The sequence below is a fragment of the Lampris incognitus genome, chromosome 2, assembly GCF_029633865.1.
Source record: "Lampris incognitus isolate fLamInc1 chromosome 2, fLamInc1.hap2, whole genome shotgun sequence".
Lineage (NCBI taxonomy): Eukaryota > Metazoa > Chordata > Actinopteri > Lampriformes > Lampridae > Lampris > Lampris incognitus.
The window spans coordinates 119,084,169-119,096,276 of record NC_079212.1 but is presented as its reverse complement, the minus strand read 5'-3'; the positions used below and the strand labels follow the sequence as shown (position 1 = coordinate 119,096,276).

Below are 12,108 nucleotides of genomic sequence, written 5' to 3'. Positions count from 1 at the left end.
GGTGTACAATAATGACGCTGGTACTCCGAGTACCTCAGATGCAGCAAGTTTGTCTCCATGTGATGAGTTTTTTGGGCCGAAATTCAGTTAACTACAGCCAACGGGCTGCTGGTGTCTCTGAAAGAGCCTGCATGGAACTTTAGTCACCAATAAGCTCCTCATACCATGTAGTGTCATTCAAGAGAAGTGATGAAATTAGCAATCATTTGATGTTGAGCTGTTCTTAATTCCTCTGCTGACCCAGAAGATATTTCCCTGAAGACCATTCTTCAAAGACCACAGTTCAAACACTGTCTCCTGCAGAACAGTGCTCCCTGAACTTATGCAATTCACTTTTAATTTCCTTAGAGAGCTTGCACAAATTACAAAAAGTCGAAGACAGAGGTGGTTGACAAGCTGACCAACAAGGGAACCCTTCAGTGCTTTGGTGCTGAAGGGCAAAGATGTATTTGCTGAAAAAAAAAAAGGCTTGATCCTCAGTGCACTTTGGTCCTATTTGATGGGATAATGTTCTAAAAAATTTGACATGATCAGACACAAAACCCAACTGGTGAGCTCCATCTAATTTGTCACTTTGATTAATGTTTCAGTTATGTTAAATGCTAATGTTTCAGTTATGGTTATACATTAAGCAACATATTTCAGATCATCTTCACTGGCAGTTCGAACCTTTCAAACACAACAAAAAGAGGATATTGGTGATTTCTCAGAAAAGGGAATATTGATGGTTCAAGAAATATAGGGCCAAGCTTGATCACAGCAGGTGAATAAACAAATAAGTAATCTCATTATCAGGGCACTTGTCAAATTGGAAAGCAGGAGGGGATTCCATTAATCTGCTGAAAGTAAACAGGTAATCTTTACATTCAATATAGACTTTGCTGGGTGCCTTGTGACCGTTTAAAAAAAAAATCACTTTTATAACAATGTTAACCAACAAATATTTAATCATGAGACCAACTGGCTTTTAAAGGAAAATACCATTAGTAAACAGAACCATAGTAGTGGTACAATGAACATGTTATCAAATAGAATTCTGATAATCCGACAGGAAAGCCAGTCAAAAATAGACGTAAGACCCAAAATGAAGTGAGTAAGACTACCACACAAAAATGTGAACATTTATTGCTGTTTCTGAATACTGCACTGAAAGCAGAGGTATTCAGAATATACACAGAAATTATACAATTATATATGGTTTCACAAAGGCAGTGAACACATACTGTATTACAATCTACAAAAATCGACTTTACAGAAATTTAAAATTCTAAATATCAAAAAGTACAGCTGCAGAAACAGGTGTCAATCTGGAACCAGTAACTGCTCTGGATATCTGAAATAACAAGGTGACATCACAATACAAAGAAAGCAGAAGTCATCTTTGTACTTACAGCTGGTTTTGGGGAAACTGGCAGACGAACAGAAAATACTCCAAAATAAGTCACTGAGTTGAAATCATCATATAAATTATGGTGGTTCTATGCATTCAAACTTATTACATAGCATGCCCCTACAAGGTAGCATGTCATATTATTCAGTGGGGTTGGTAGTGTGTCATAACAGTTAAAATGACTGAGGATAATGGAGAAAACTAATATCTGCCATTCCACAAAGAAATGGACAAGTAATTATAATAATTATAAAAAAGCATCATCTCAACAGCCATGGTGGCACTTGAGTAAAGACAGTGGTGGTGCTGAACACTCTTAGACATGTGCTTCAGTCAAAGCCAGAGGCAGTTAGAGTATCTCATTCATGTACAGGACAACTGCATAAATAATGAGTGGCTGGTGTGGCTTTGTTCTGACCCTGGTGGTTTGAATGTGGATAATAACTGCAGCTAGGGAAACAAAACTGACCTCTAGCTTGCCTGACAAAATGTCCAAACAGTTATGATGGGAGGGGGGGGGGTAAGGAACCAGAAAACTTTGTATCCTAACAGCTCCGTCTTCAAAAACAACAAATGAAACTCTATCCAAGAAATTCAAGGCTGCTGAAACAAATCCCTGGAGACAAGTTGCTCTTAAGGGAAAATTAATAAAAGATAATAAAAATATTCCAGTTGAAAAATTCCAATTATTTTTATGCCCACATCAGTGCCAAGTAGCCATTTTGGAGGAGTGTCCAAAAGTAAGATGAGGCATTTATCTTGAATAAGAGGTGCAGTTATCCTAATTCCCAGTGACAGTCAAGCTGGATTCAAGGACAAGGTGTTTTATGGTCAAAGGTGTCAGCACAGCTGCTTGGTCTAGTCCTGCTCCATGGGCTCGTCACTGGTCCCAGTGTTCGAACTGGCACTTTCCATGGCACTCTCTGTAGGGGGCTCAATCGTACTGCTTGATGGAGTGGGGGCTACCTCTTCTCTGGCCATTGCTGTGCTCTCCTCAGTGCTGCTACTGCTGCTACTGCTGACTGGGTCATTGTTGCTGTCATCACTGTCCCTGGAGGTTTCAGGGCTTTCCACAACGCCAGTGGGGGCCTGTTGCTCTGTCTGATCCATGTCACTGCCCTCCTCCTGGGAGCCGCATGGCACCTCCCTCTCAGCCTGTTCCATCTCCTGGCCTGGGCCTGCAGACACCTCCGCCTGCGTACTTGTCGGCTCTGTTGAGACATAGGCCAAGAAAGAGCAAAGTTAAAGCTTAGGGTACCCAGGGAGGACAAAGATGCCTCCTTTTGGAAGTAGATGTGTGGCTCTCCACTGACCTACCATTGCCCAAAAGTTCCAACTGATAGCGGCTCATCTAGGCCAACAAACTAATACAGGCACTCAATTCTCCAAGATTTAAGGACTTCACACAATGACTTAATTAAATTGCTTGTGGTGTTGATACATCACTTACATGTAGACATTATACCATTATCAGCAGGAATTTTTTAAATTCATGAGATTCAAGCCACTGAGGATGCACAAGCCAGCACACTCTTAGTGCCAGTCCCAAGCCCAGATAAATTGGGGAAGGTTGCATCAGGAAGGGCATCCGGCGTAAAACCTTTGCCAAATCAAATACGTGGATCATAAATCAGATTTCCATACCAGATCGGTTGAGGCCCGGGTTACCAAGAACCACTACCGATACTGTTGGCCAGCAGGGTGCCGATGGAAACTATACTACTGTTGGGCGAAGGAGAAGGAGAGGAGGAAGGCATGTCCAGAGGCAGCGGGAGAGGAAGAAGGGTAGCAGTGTGGAGGTGAGAGTCAGAACTTTGAATGTTGGCACAGAGACTGGTAAAGAAAGAGAGCTGGCTGATATGACGGAGAGAAGGAAGGTAGATATACTGTGTGTGCGCAACAGACCAGGTGGAAGGGGAGTAAGGCCAGGAGCATTGGAGGTGGGTTCAAACTCTTCTACCATGGTGTGGATGGGAGGAGAAATTGGGTAGGGGGAACTCTGAAGGAAGAGTATGTCAAGAGTGTGTTGGAGTTGGAGAGTATCGGACAGAGTGATGAGTATGAAGCAGGAAATCGAAGGTGCGATGATGAATGTCATCAGTGCATATGCCCTGCAAGTTGGGTGTGAGAGGGAATAGAAGGAAGAATTCTGGGGTGAATTTTGTACCCAAGGAGAAGAGCATGCTGATTGGAACGACTTCAATGGGTATGTTGATGGGAACAGAAGTGATGGGCAGGTATGGTGCCAAAGAGAGGAATGTGGAGGGACAGATGGTGGTGGATTTTATGAAAAGGATGGAAGTGGCTGTGGTGAATACACATTTCAGGAAGAGGGAGGAACACAGCGCGACAGATTGGAGGGAAGTGCACACAAATGGACTATATCTTATGCAGAAGACACGATCTGAAAGGGACTGGAGACTGCAGGGTGGTGACAATGGAGAACCTAGCTAGGCAGCAACTGATTGTGGTCTGTATGATGACTTTGGAGATCAAGAAGAGGAAGTGAGTGAAGGCAGAGGAAAGGATCAAATAGTGAAAGTTGAGGAAGGAAGACTGTTGGGTGGAGTTAAGCGAGGAGTTAAGACAGGCACTGGGTTGTAGTGAAGAGTTGCCGGATGGCTGGGCAAGCATTGCAGAAATAGTGAGGGAGACAGCTAGGAAAGTACTTGGTGTGCCATCTGGACAGAGGAAGGAAGACAAGGAGACTTGGTGGTGGAATGAGGAAGTACAACAAAGTATACAGAGAAAGAGGTTGGCAAAGAAGAAGTGGGATAGTCAGAGATGAAGAAAGTAGACAGGAGTACAATGAGATACAGCGTAAAGCGGAGCAGTGGTGAAGGAAAGGCATATGGTGAGTCGTATGAGAGGATGGACACTAAGGAAGGAATAAAAGGATTTGTACCAATTGGCTTGACAGGGTGACCGAGCTAGGAAGGATTTGCAGCAGGTTAGGGCAATGAAGGATAAAGATGGAAATGTGCTGACAAGCGAAGAGTGTGTTGAGAGGGTGGAAGGAGTACTTTGAAGGGCTGATGAATGAAGAAAATGGAGAGAAGGCTGCATGATGTGGGGATAGTGAATCAAGAAGTGCGGTGGATTAGCAAGGAGGAAGTGACGGCAGCTATGAAGAGGATGAAGAGTGGAAAGGCTGTTGGTCCAGATAACATACCTGTGGAGGCATGGAGGTGTTTAGGAGAGATGGCAGTGGAGTTTTTAACACAATCTTGGAAAGAGAGGGTGTCTGAGGAGTGGAGAAGAAGCATACTGGTACCGACTTTTAAGAATAAGGGTGACGTGCAGTGCTGTAGTAACTAAAGAGGTATAAAGTTGATCAGCCACAGCATGACGATATGGGAAAGAGTAATAGAAGCTAGGTTAAGAGGAGAGGTGATGATTAGCGAGCAGCAGTATGGTTTCACGCCACAAAAATGCACTACAGATGCGAAGTTTGCTTTGAGAATGTTGATGGATAAGTATAGAGAAGGTCAGAAGGAGTTACATTGTGTCTTTGTGGAATTAGAGAAAGCATATGACAGGGTGCCAAGAGAGGAGGTGTGGTATTGTATGAGGAAGTCAGAAGTGGCAGAGAAGTATGGAAGAGTGGTGCAGGATATGCATGAGGGCAGTGTGACAGTGGTGTGGTGTGCGGTAGGAATGACGGATGGGTTCAAGGTGGCAATGGGATTACATCAAGGATTGGCTCCGAGCTCTTTCTTGTTTGCAACGGTGATGGACAGGTTGACAGATGAGGTCAGGCAGGAGTTTCTGTGGACTATGATGTTCGTGGATGACATTATGATCCGTCTCGAAAATAGGGTGCAGGTTGAGGAGAGCCTGGAAAGGTGGAGGTATGCACTGAAGAGAAGAGGAATGAAAGTAAGTAGGAGCAAGACGGAACACATATGCATGAACAAACATTGTGAGGATGCAAGGAGTAGAGATCACAAAGGTGGATGAGGTTAAATACTTGGAGTCAACTGTTCAAAGTAACAGGGAGGTGAAGAAGAGAGTGCAGGCAGGGTGGAGTGGGTTGAGAAGAGTGTCAGGCGTTATTTGCGACAGGAGGGTACCAGCAAAAGTTAAAGGGAATGTTTACAAGATGATAGTGAGACTAGCTACGTTATATGGTTTGGAGAAGGTGGCTGACGAAAAGAAAAAAGGCAGAGCTGGAGGTGGAGATGTTAAGCTTTTCATTGGGAGTGATGAAGGATAGGATTAGGAATGAGTATATTAGAGGGACAGCTCAGGTTGGATGGTTTGGAGAAATCAAGAGAGGCACGATTGAGATGATTTCGACAAGTGTGGAGGAGAGATGTTGGATATATTGGGAGAAGGATGCTGAATATGGAGCTGCCAGTCAAGAGGAACACCAAAGAGGAGGTTTATGGATGTGGTGAGGGAGGACATGTAGGTGGCTGGCATGACAGAGGAAGATGCAGAGACCAGGAAGAGATGTAAACGGATGATCCATTGTGGCAAACCCTAACGGGAACAGCTGAAAGTAGTAGTAGTAAGTCAAAAGGCAAATGTCACAGATCATCAATGAAGTGAGATAATAGATCCAAACATCTGTACTTCTGTCTGGTAGAAGGATTTTATCCAAAGTGTCTCACAATATAAAAAAATGTTCATTATGAATGAACTATGGAGGATCATGCTTAGAATATTGCTCATCAAACGTGATCATTTTTAAAATATCCTACCTTGGTCTTCCACAGCTCCGGCACTGCTGGAGGCCTCGTTCTCCCCGTAAACAACTTTTTCCTCCTTCTCCTGGACAATGGCTTCTGCCTCTTTTGAGAGGCAGCTAGCATGCAAAGGTCTCAGTGTGTCAGCTTCCTGTTCCTCCTCTTCATACTCCTCATCCTCCTCTTCCTCATCGTTGAATTTCAGTCTCTTCACCTCGTGCTGCTCAGCTTCCATGTCTTCCTCCTCCTCATCATGGTGCTTGTTCTTCATGGAGCTCCCCAGTGCACCTCCTGATGCAGAAACCTCACTAAAAGACCAACAAGATGTCAAAAGATAAGAGTCACATTTGTTTATAATTAAGCCAGACAAAAAGTGGGAAATTTTCTATGCTATTGCGTATGAATCACCTGAGCTCTTTGTCATTTTCTTGGTCCGTGATGGAGTCTTTGTTGTCTGTACTGTCTGGCAGACCATTTGCTGCTAATGAGCGAGCCAGAGACACCTTTGGTCGGTTCAATGGCCGGGGAGTTCCTGGGCCATTTACTTTCCTAAAAACAAAGGAACAAAAAAAAAAAAAGCAAATGATAAAGAGAATGTGCGAATACATATCAACTAATGCAATAAGACTTTATGTGTAGAATTCAATATATGGGACAGTGTCTATGACTAGTATGACCTCTCTGTAAAACCAGATGTGTTTCCAGGAAGCATCACTCCATTCACTCTATTTACACCACTGCATCCATTTTTCCTGTACAAGGGGGAAAAAAGCATATCTTAATCAAATAGAAATATTTTTGCAATTCAGCATTTTACAAATAAAAGCAATAAATTCACTTGGATATCAGACTTACTCTGAGGTTGGATGCACACAGCTTACCACCATTACATTCTAAGAGAAACAATAATTTGAAGTCAAATGTTAAGGGTGAGAGTTTCATTATGTCATCTGAGAAAAATAACAACAAGCAATCACTCATACACTAACCTTTTCGACTCCTCGAAGAAATTTATCTGTTCCTGTATAATTTCTCTTGGGCTCTGTGAGCAGCTCACACAAGCGCTGGATTGTAAATGGGATCCTGAAAAAAGAGCAACAGGCTTACCATTCAAAAGGGAGATAGCAAAACCTTCATTATAGTTTATAAGGCATTATTGATGATTGCACACAAAAATTAGCTGTTGCAGTCTGCTTGATTCTCACTCAGGCTTAGTGCCCACAAAAATTAGAAGGGGAATGTCTACAGTTAAATTTGGCATGCATCAAAAGCAGTGGTCTTACAATAAACTGTAGCTATAGAAACATAGGTTTCAGGAAAATGTTGTTTAAACATTGTGTTGAGAAAATACTACACTTTTCTCAACATTTTTTAATCTTGTTCATTGAAGTTTCTAAGAATATTTTAAGATTTTTTTTCCTTGACATCCATATCACCTAATTGGAGTATGTCAGCCCACTAATCAAAGCCATCTATCAAGTCTAAAAAAAAAAAAAGAGTGGAAAACGAGATGTTGACAATCTTTTTGAAAGACAATGTTAATATACTCTTGTGATGCTTGCTGCAGCCCATTTAGTGCTAGAATACAACAGCTGAACAGTATAGACATTAGCTGTGAAAAAGCTATATCCCTGGAGCTACTGATTTTAGCATTGGCTGCAACTAGCATAGTTGTTACTTCGTGCTTTGAAGTAGCTACCTCTTCCTACAGGACGTGCCTCCGTGTAGATAGCGTGCATGAATGGCATGTACACCACTCAACACATCTCTGCGCAGCATCACAGAAAAGGGGTTTCTGGGCAACCGTGGCTTGCAAAATCTCACAGAAACCCAGACATGTACACCTCCAAAATATTAACATTGTCTGAAGGCTTGAATGCAATACCAATGCTCACTTGTTGAGCAGAAAAAGATATCAGGCAGTGTGACATCACCACAAAACCAGAAGTGTAGCAGGGGCAAAGGAGCTGAAAGATTTGTACACAATGCAACACAAAACAAAATAAATAAAAAGTCGATATATTCTGGATTTGCATTTTCCATTTCGTCTTTCTTTTTTAATTATTAGGGCATTTTATATCTTTATTAGATAGCGACAGTGCAGAGGCAGACAGGCAATGTGGGAGAAAGAAAGGGGCATGAGATACAAAGGTCGCCAGCTGAAATCCAACCAGCAAAAGCTGCGATCACGTGGCACATGCTGCAACCACTCATTTTGTTTTTATTTTCCATGTTTCTGTTCCGATTTCTTCCGCTATTCCTGTGTAATTTGATTTCGTAAACCCATCACTGCCCTCTAAGGCACACGAGTGCCATGCTCAAACATATAGGCAAACAACTAAACCAAACCATGTCAATGCACCTAATCATAAATCTACCCCAAGCCAGCAAAGGTTTAGCGTACATTTTCAATAATGAGGAAACAGATAAACTATTTTAGCCTTTTACGTCAGACCAAGGCTCATTGATAGCATATGTTAATGGGAGCACATGCCTCCTATTTCAAAAAATCTAGTAGCAGAGGAAGAAATTTAGAGCCACATTTACAATTTCAAAATATCAGACTTAATCACGTTAATTAACTTCACAGCCTTTCATTTTTAAATGAATTCTTTCCTTGCGACACTATTTGACCAATAATTTCCACACATCATCGTTCTCATAAGTTTGGTTATTATCAAAGCTGGTTTTTTTATGTTAGACAATCAAGAATACAAAGTAGTCCACATTTCACCACGCCTGTGTAGCAGCTTGTGATGTGGAAGCAGGAGGTAGCGGGACCAGGTGTCCCGCTGTCTGTTTTACTGCACAGCATTTTGACTTGCATATTAAGAGAATGTCCTGCATTTTGAAGCAAAATAACAAAAGTACACATTTCTCCATTTAAATGTGAAAGTCAACTTTGATTAGTAGCAATCCTGATTAACATCAAGTATCATTTGATTAGTATCAATCTTGATCATTCTCTGCTTCAATGTCTCTCTCTCTTGTATTGCAGGTTGATGAAAGTTGGTCATGCCTATTGCAAATTATTTTCTAATCTGTTATTCAAGCATGTAATTCAAGCATTGATAGTGGGCAAGAGTGAACAACTGCACGTGAGATATAAATTTGTTGAATTAAGCCTGCTATGTATTATATCAAAGTTCTATACATCAAAAGGCATGTACATCCAAATCAATGACAATCTTAAAAAACACACTTTTTTGCTCCCATTAGTGAGTTTTTAATCCCAACATTGTCTCACTATAGTGAGATTTAAATAAATGGGGGACGGGATACGGCAGTAGCTTGGAGGTAGAGCAGATTATCTGGTAACTGGAAGGTTGCAATTCAACCCTCAGCTCCTTCTGGCAAATAATCGAGGTGTCCCTGAGTAAGACACCTAACTTGCTCATAATGAGCTAGCTGGTTGTTATCTTGCATGGTTGACACAGCCATCAGTGTATGAGTGTGTCTGTGCATAGGTAAGGCATTAACTGTAAAGCCCTTAGGATAAAAGCTATTTATATGCAGTCCATTTACCAAATGATTGTGTGGACTCTTATATTTTAAAAGTGTATATATATATATATATATATATATAAAATTTGATTAGTATCAATCTTGATCATTCTCTGCTTCAATGTCTCTCTCTCTCGTATCGCAGGTTGATGAAAGTTGGTCATGCCTATTGCAAATTATTTCTATTTTATTATATATATATATATATATATATATATATATATATATATATATATATATATATATATCCTATCTGTCCTCATTGTTTGTCCTGCACTTGGACTGTTTGCATCGTCACCCAAGCCAGCACCCAACCAAGTTTTTTACGGGCCCTCAAGGTAACTGATTTTCACTTCACCCTCTTCCATTACATCCACTGTTCTTTTATTGTGTACCTTTTACTCGATTTTGTGTACAGAATGGAAATGTACTTTTGATGAGGTTACAAAAGTGACAGGCCATAGAACAAGCTACATGCCGTGAACCAGCCACAGTGTGAATGGTCTCAAAAAAACAAAAAACAAAATATTGTTAACATTTCAGATATTTCTGAGTCACTCGTAAATGGGTTCTTTAGCTAGATACCTACCCATTGTACCCCTTCACTATCTTCAGTATCCTCTCCTTCATATCCTCAAATGGAATTGACTCCACATTGGGATTGGCTGGGCCTCTCTGCTCAGGTGCTGAGTCTCTGAAGTCATCCATCACTTTTTCCAATTTGAACAGGAAGTAGTTCTTAAACTGGGACCACTGAACCCTTGGGAGGAAATTGAATATCGACAAAAAAAACTAGAGCAAAACACATAAGAATATAGGTGGTACAAGCTAAATTAACCATGGTTTGAAGAGGGAATGTAAAAAGGGAATATAACCTAAGGTAGTTTATAAAAGAACCAGCAAAGGACAAAATTACATTAGACATTAGAATAAATCAATAACTAGAGCCAAAAGTATTGCAGACCTGCGCATACCATTACAGGGCTACTAATAGTAGACAATTAGCTAGTTTGGATAGATTTATACCCCATTACACACAAACACTTACATTTTCCTTTAAGTTTGAACATGGGAAACAGGGCCTACTGTTTTAGTGGCTCTAACTTACAAGGTCTCTCCGGTCTTGGCAATGTGGCATAGAAACTGCTCCAGAAGTGGAGATTCCTCTCTTTTTCCTTTGTTGTCAAACTCTAAACAGAGCAAAATAATGAACTTAGTAAGTAAACTGTTGGTTACCTAAGTAGGATAGATGTGCTTTCATTTTCTTGAGGAGTAAGGAAGACAATTCGGTTATATAGAAGTTAATACAGCCGTCCTTAATCAAAGATAACATTATTCATTACAGATAACATTCAGAAGTCTTTATAAACCCTAGCCGCAGCTCTATGGGTGACGGACTAACATTACCTATTTACATAACAATCTGGCAGGTTATAGCCGCAATTAGCTTGCTAGTCGGTTTTCCGTTATAGCCACAGTGATAGCTAGAGAAGCTAAATGACGTTGCTTAGCCGGTATCCGTTAGCCAGAAGAGGTACCAATCTAATTTGGTGACTTAAATAAATTACATATCCCCAAAAAATAAGTGAAAAGGAGCAGGTTAGGAGCGGGCATAGGTTCAACAAAACAGTAAATATAACCGCTAGAAAAATATGATTTGGGTAGCTAAACCAAATTAACCCAAATGGCTAACGTGTTGCTAGCTAGCTATCCATTTCCGTGAGATTGACTCTAGGTTAACATTCGTGCTAGCGAGACACTGGATAGCCAGCGTAGCTAACTAGCTAGCTGGCGTTCTTAGCTAGCGAGCTACAATTCGTACATTTCTATATAAAATCTAACCAGCACGGACGCAGAGACAACACTTGATCTCCATGAAAATATAAACTATCGATGTGAATTAAGGTTACCTTTGAGCGCTTCATGAAGTGAGTCAATTTCCATCATGTCGTTGCCCTCTAACAACGTTCAGGATGAAAAAGTCCGTTTAGGCTAGCTAGTGGTTAGCTGCGTTCCCGAAGTGATCGAGGAAGGAGCATTTTAATATGGCGCTTGTGACGTCACTGCCTGTTTAGCGCACTGGTTCCTCCGCCGAACACAAAATGGAAAAAGAGAATTAAGAGATCATAGAGAATTAGAGACCATAGAACTAACTTTACTCTGGGGTTGCGTTTGTTTGCTTTATCGGGAAACTCTGTTTTGAATGCTGGTGTAGTAAATTCCATCACAGTCATATTTGTAACGTGTTTCCTTTCAATGCATAGGTTAAATCCAGTGGTGTAGTGGGGATTTTTTTTAGTGGGGGGGGGACGCTATTTTAATGACATCATCACAGAGTATGCTGCGCGCTGACACATGCTTCATTCACAAACCACACACGAATCGTCCCAGTTCATAGCAAAAGATCCGCAAATTTATTCTACACCAAACGCATAAAGTCAGGTATGTGCAATTTTACAGGCCGCAGTAGCTCCAGGTCGGAGGGTGTTGAGATATGACACCAGTGTATTTGTATGACTATGT

General features: G+C 41.2%; 1 protein-coding gene across 2 annotated transcripts; it reads right to left on the bottom strand.

Moving 5' to 3' along the window:
* Window positions 1–943: 943 nt before the first annotated feature.
* ppp4r2b (protein phosphatase 4, regulatory subunit 2b) lies at window positions 944–11,594 on the bottom strand. 2 transcript variants are annotated; one of them, XM_056273712.1, is made up of 9 exons: window positions 11,496–11,594; window positions 10,694–10,775; window positions 10,175–10,345; window positions 7,071–7,164; window positions 6,937–6,974; window positions 6,759–6,833; window positions 6,490–6,630; window positions 6,097–6,389; window positions 944–2,601 (listed from the first exon to the last, which is right to left on the bottom strand). In XM_056273712.1, the coding sequence occupies exons 1-9, from the start codon at window positions 11,530–11,532 to the stop codon at window positions 2,249–2,251; spliced, it is 1,284 nt and encodes a 427-aa protein (XP_056129687.1). In that variant the 5' UTR covers window positions 11,533–11,594; the 3' UTR covers window positions 944–2,248. The 2 variants fall into 2 exon arrangements, with proteins under 2 accessions (XP_056129687.1, XP_056129688.1); XM_056273713.1 differs by lacking the exon at window positions 11,496–11,594 and having other exon boundaries at window positions 10,634–10,705.
* Between the last annotated feature and the right edge of the window lie 514 nt (window positions 11,595–12,108).

Coding starts and splice junctions, on each gene's coding strand:
- ppp4r2b (XM_056273712.1), bottom strand. CDS start 11,532: ATGATGGAAATTGACTCACTTCATGAAGCGCTCAAAG. Junction 10,346..10,693: donor GCCAAGACCGGAGAGACCTT/GTAAGTTAGAGC, acceptor TTTCCTCCCAAG/GGTTCAGTGGTCCCAGTTTA. Junction 6,390..6,489: donor GAAAATGACAAAGAGCTCAG/GTGATTCATACG, acceptor TTGGTCTTTTAG/TGAGGTTTCTGCATCAGGAG.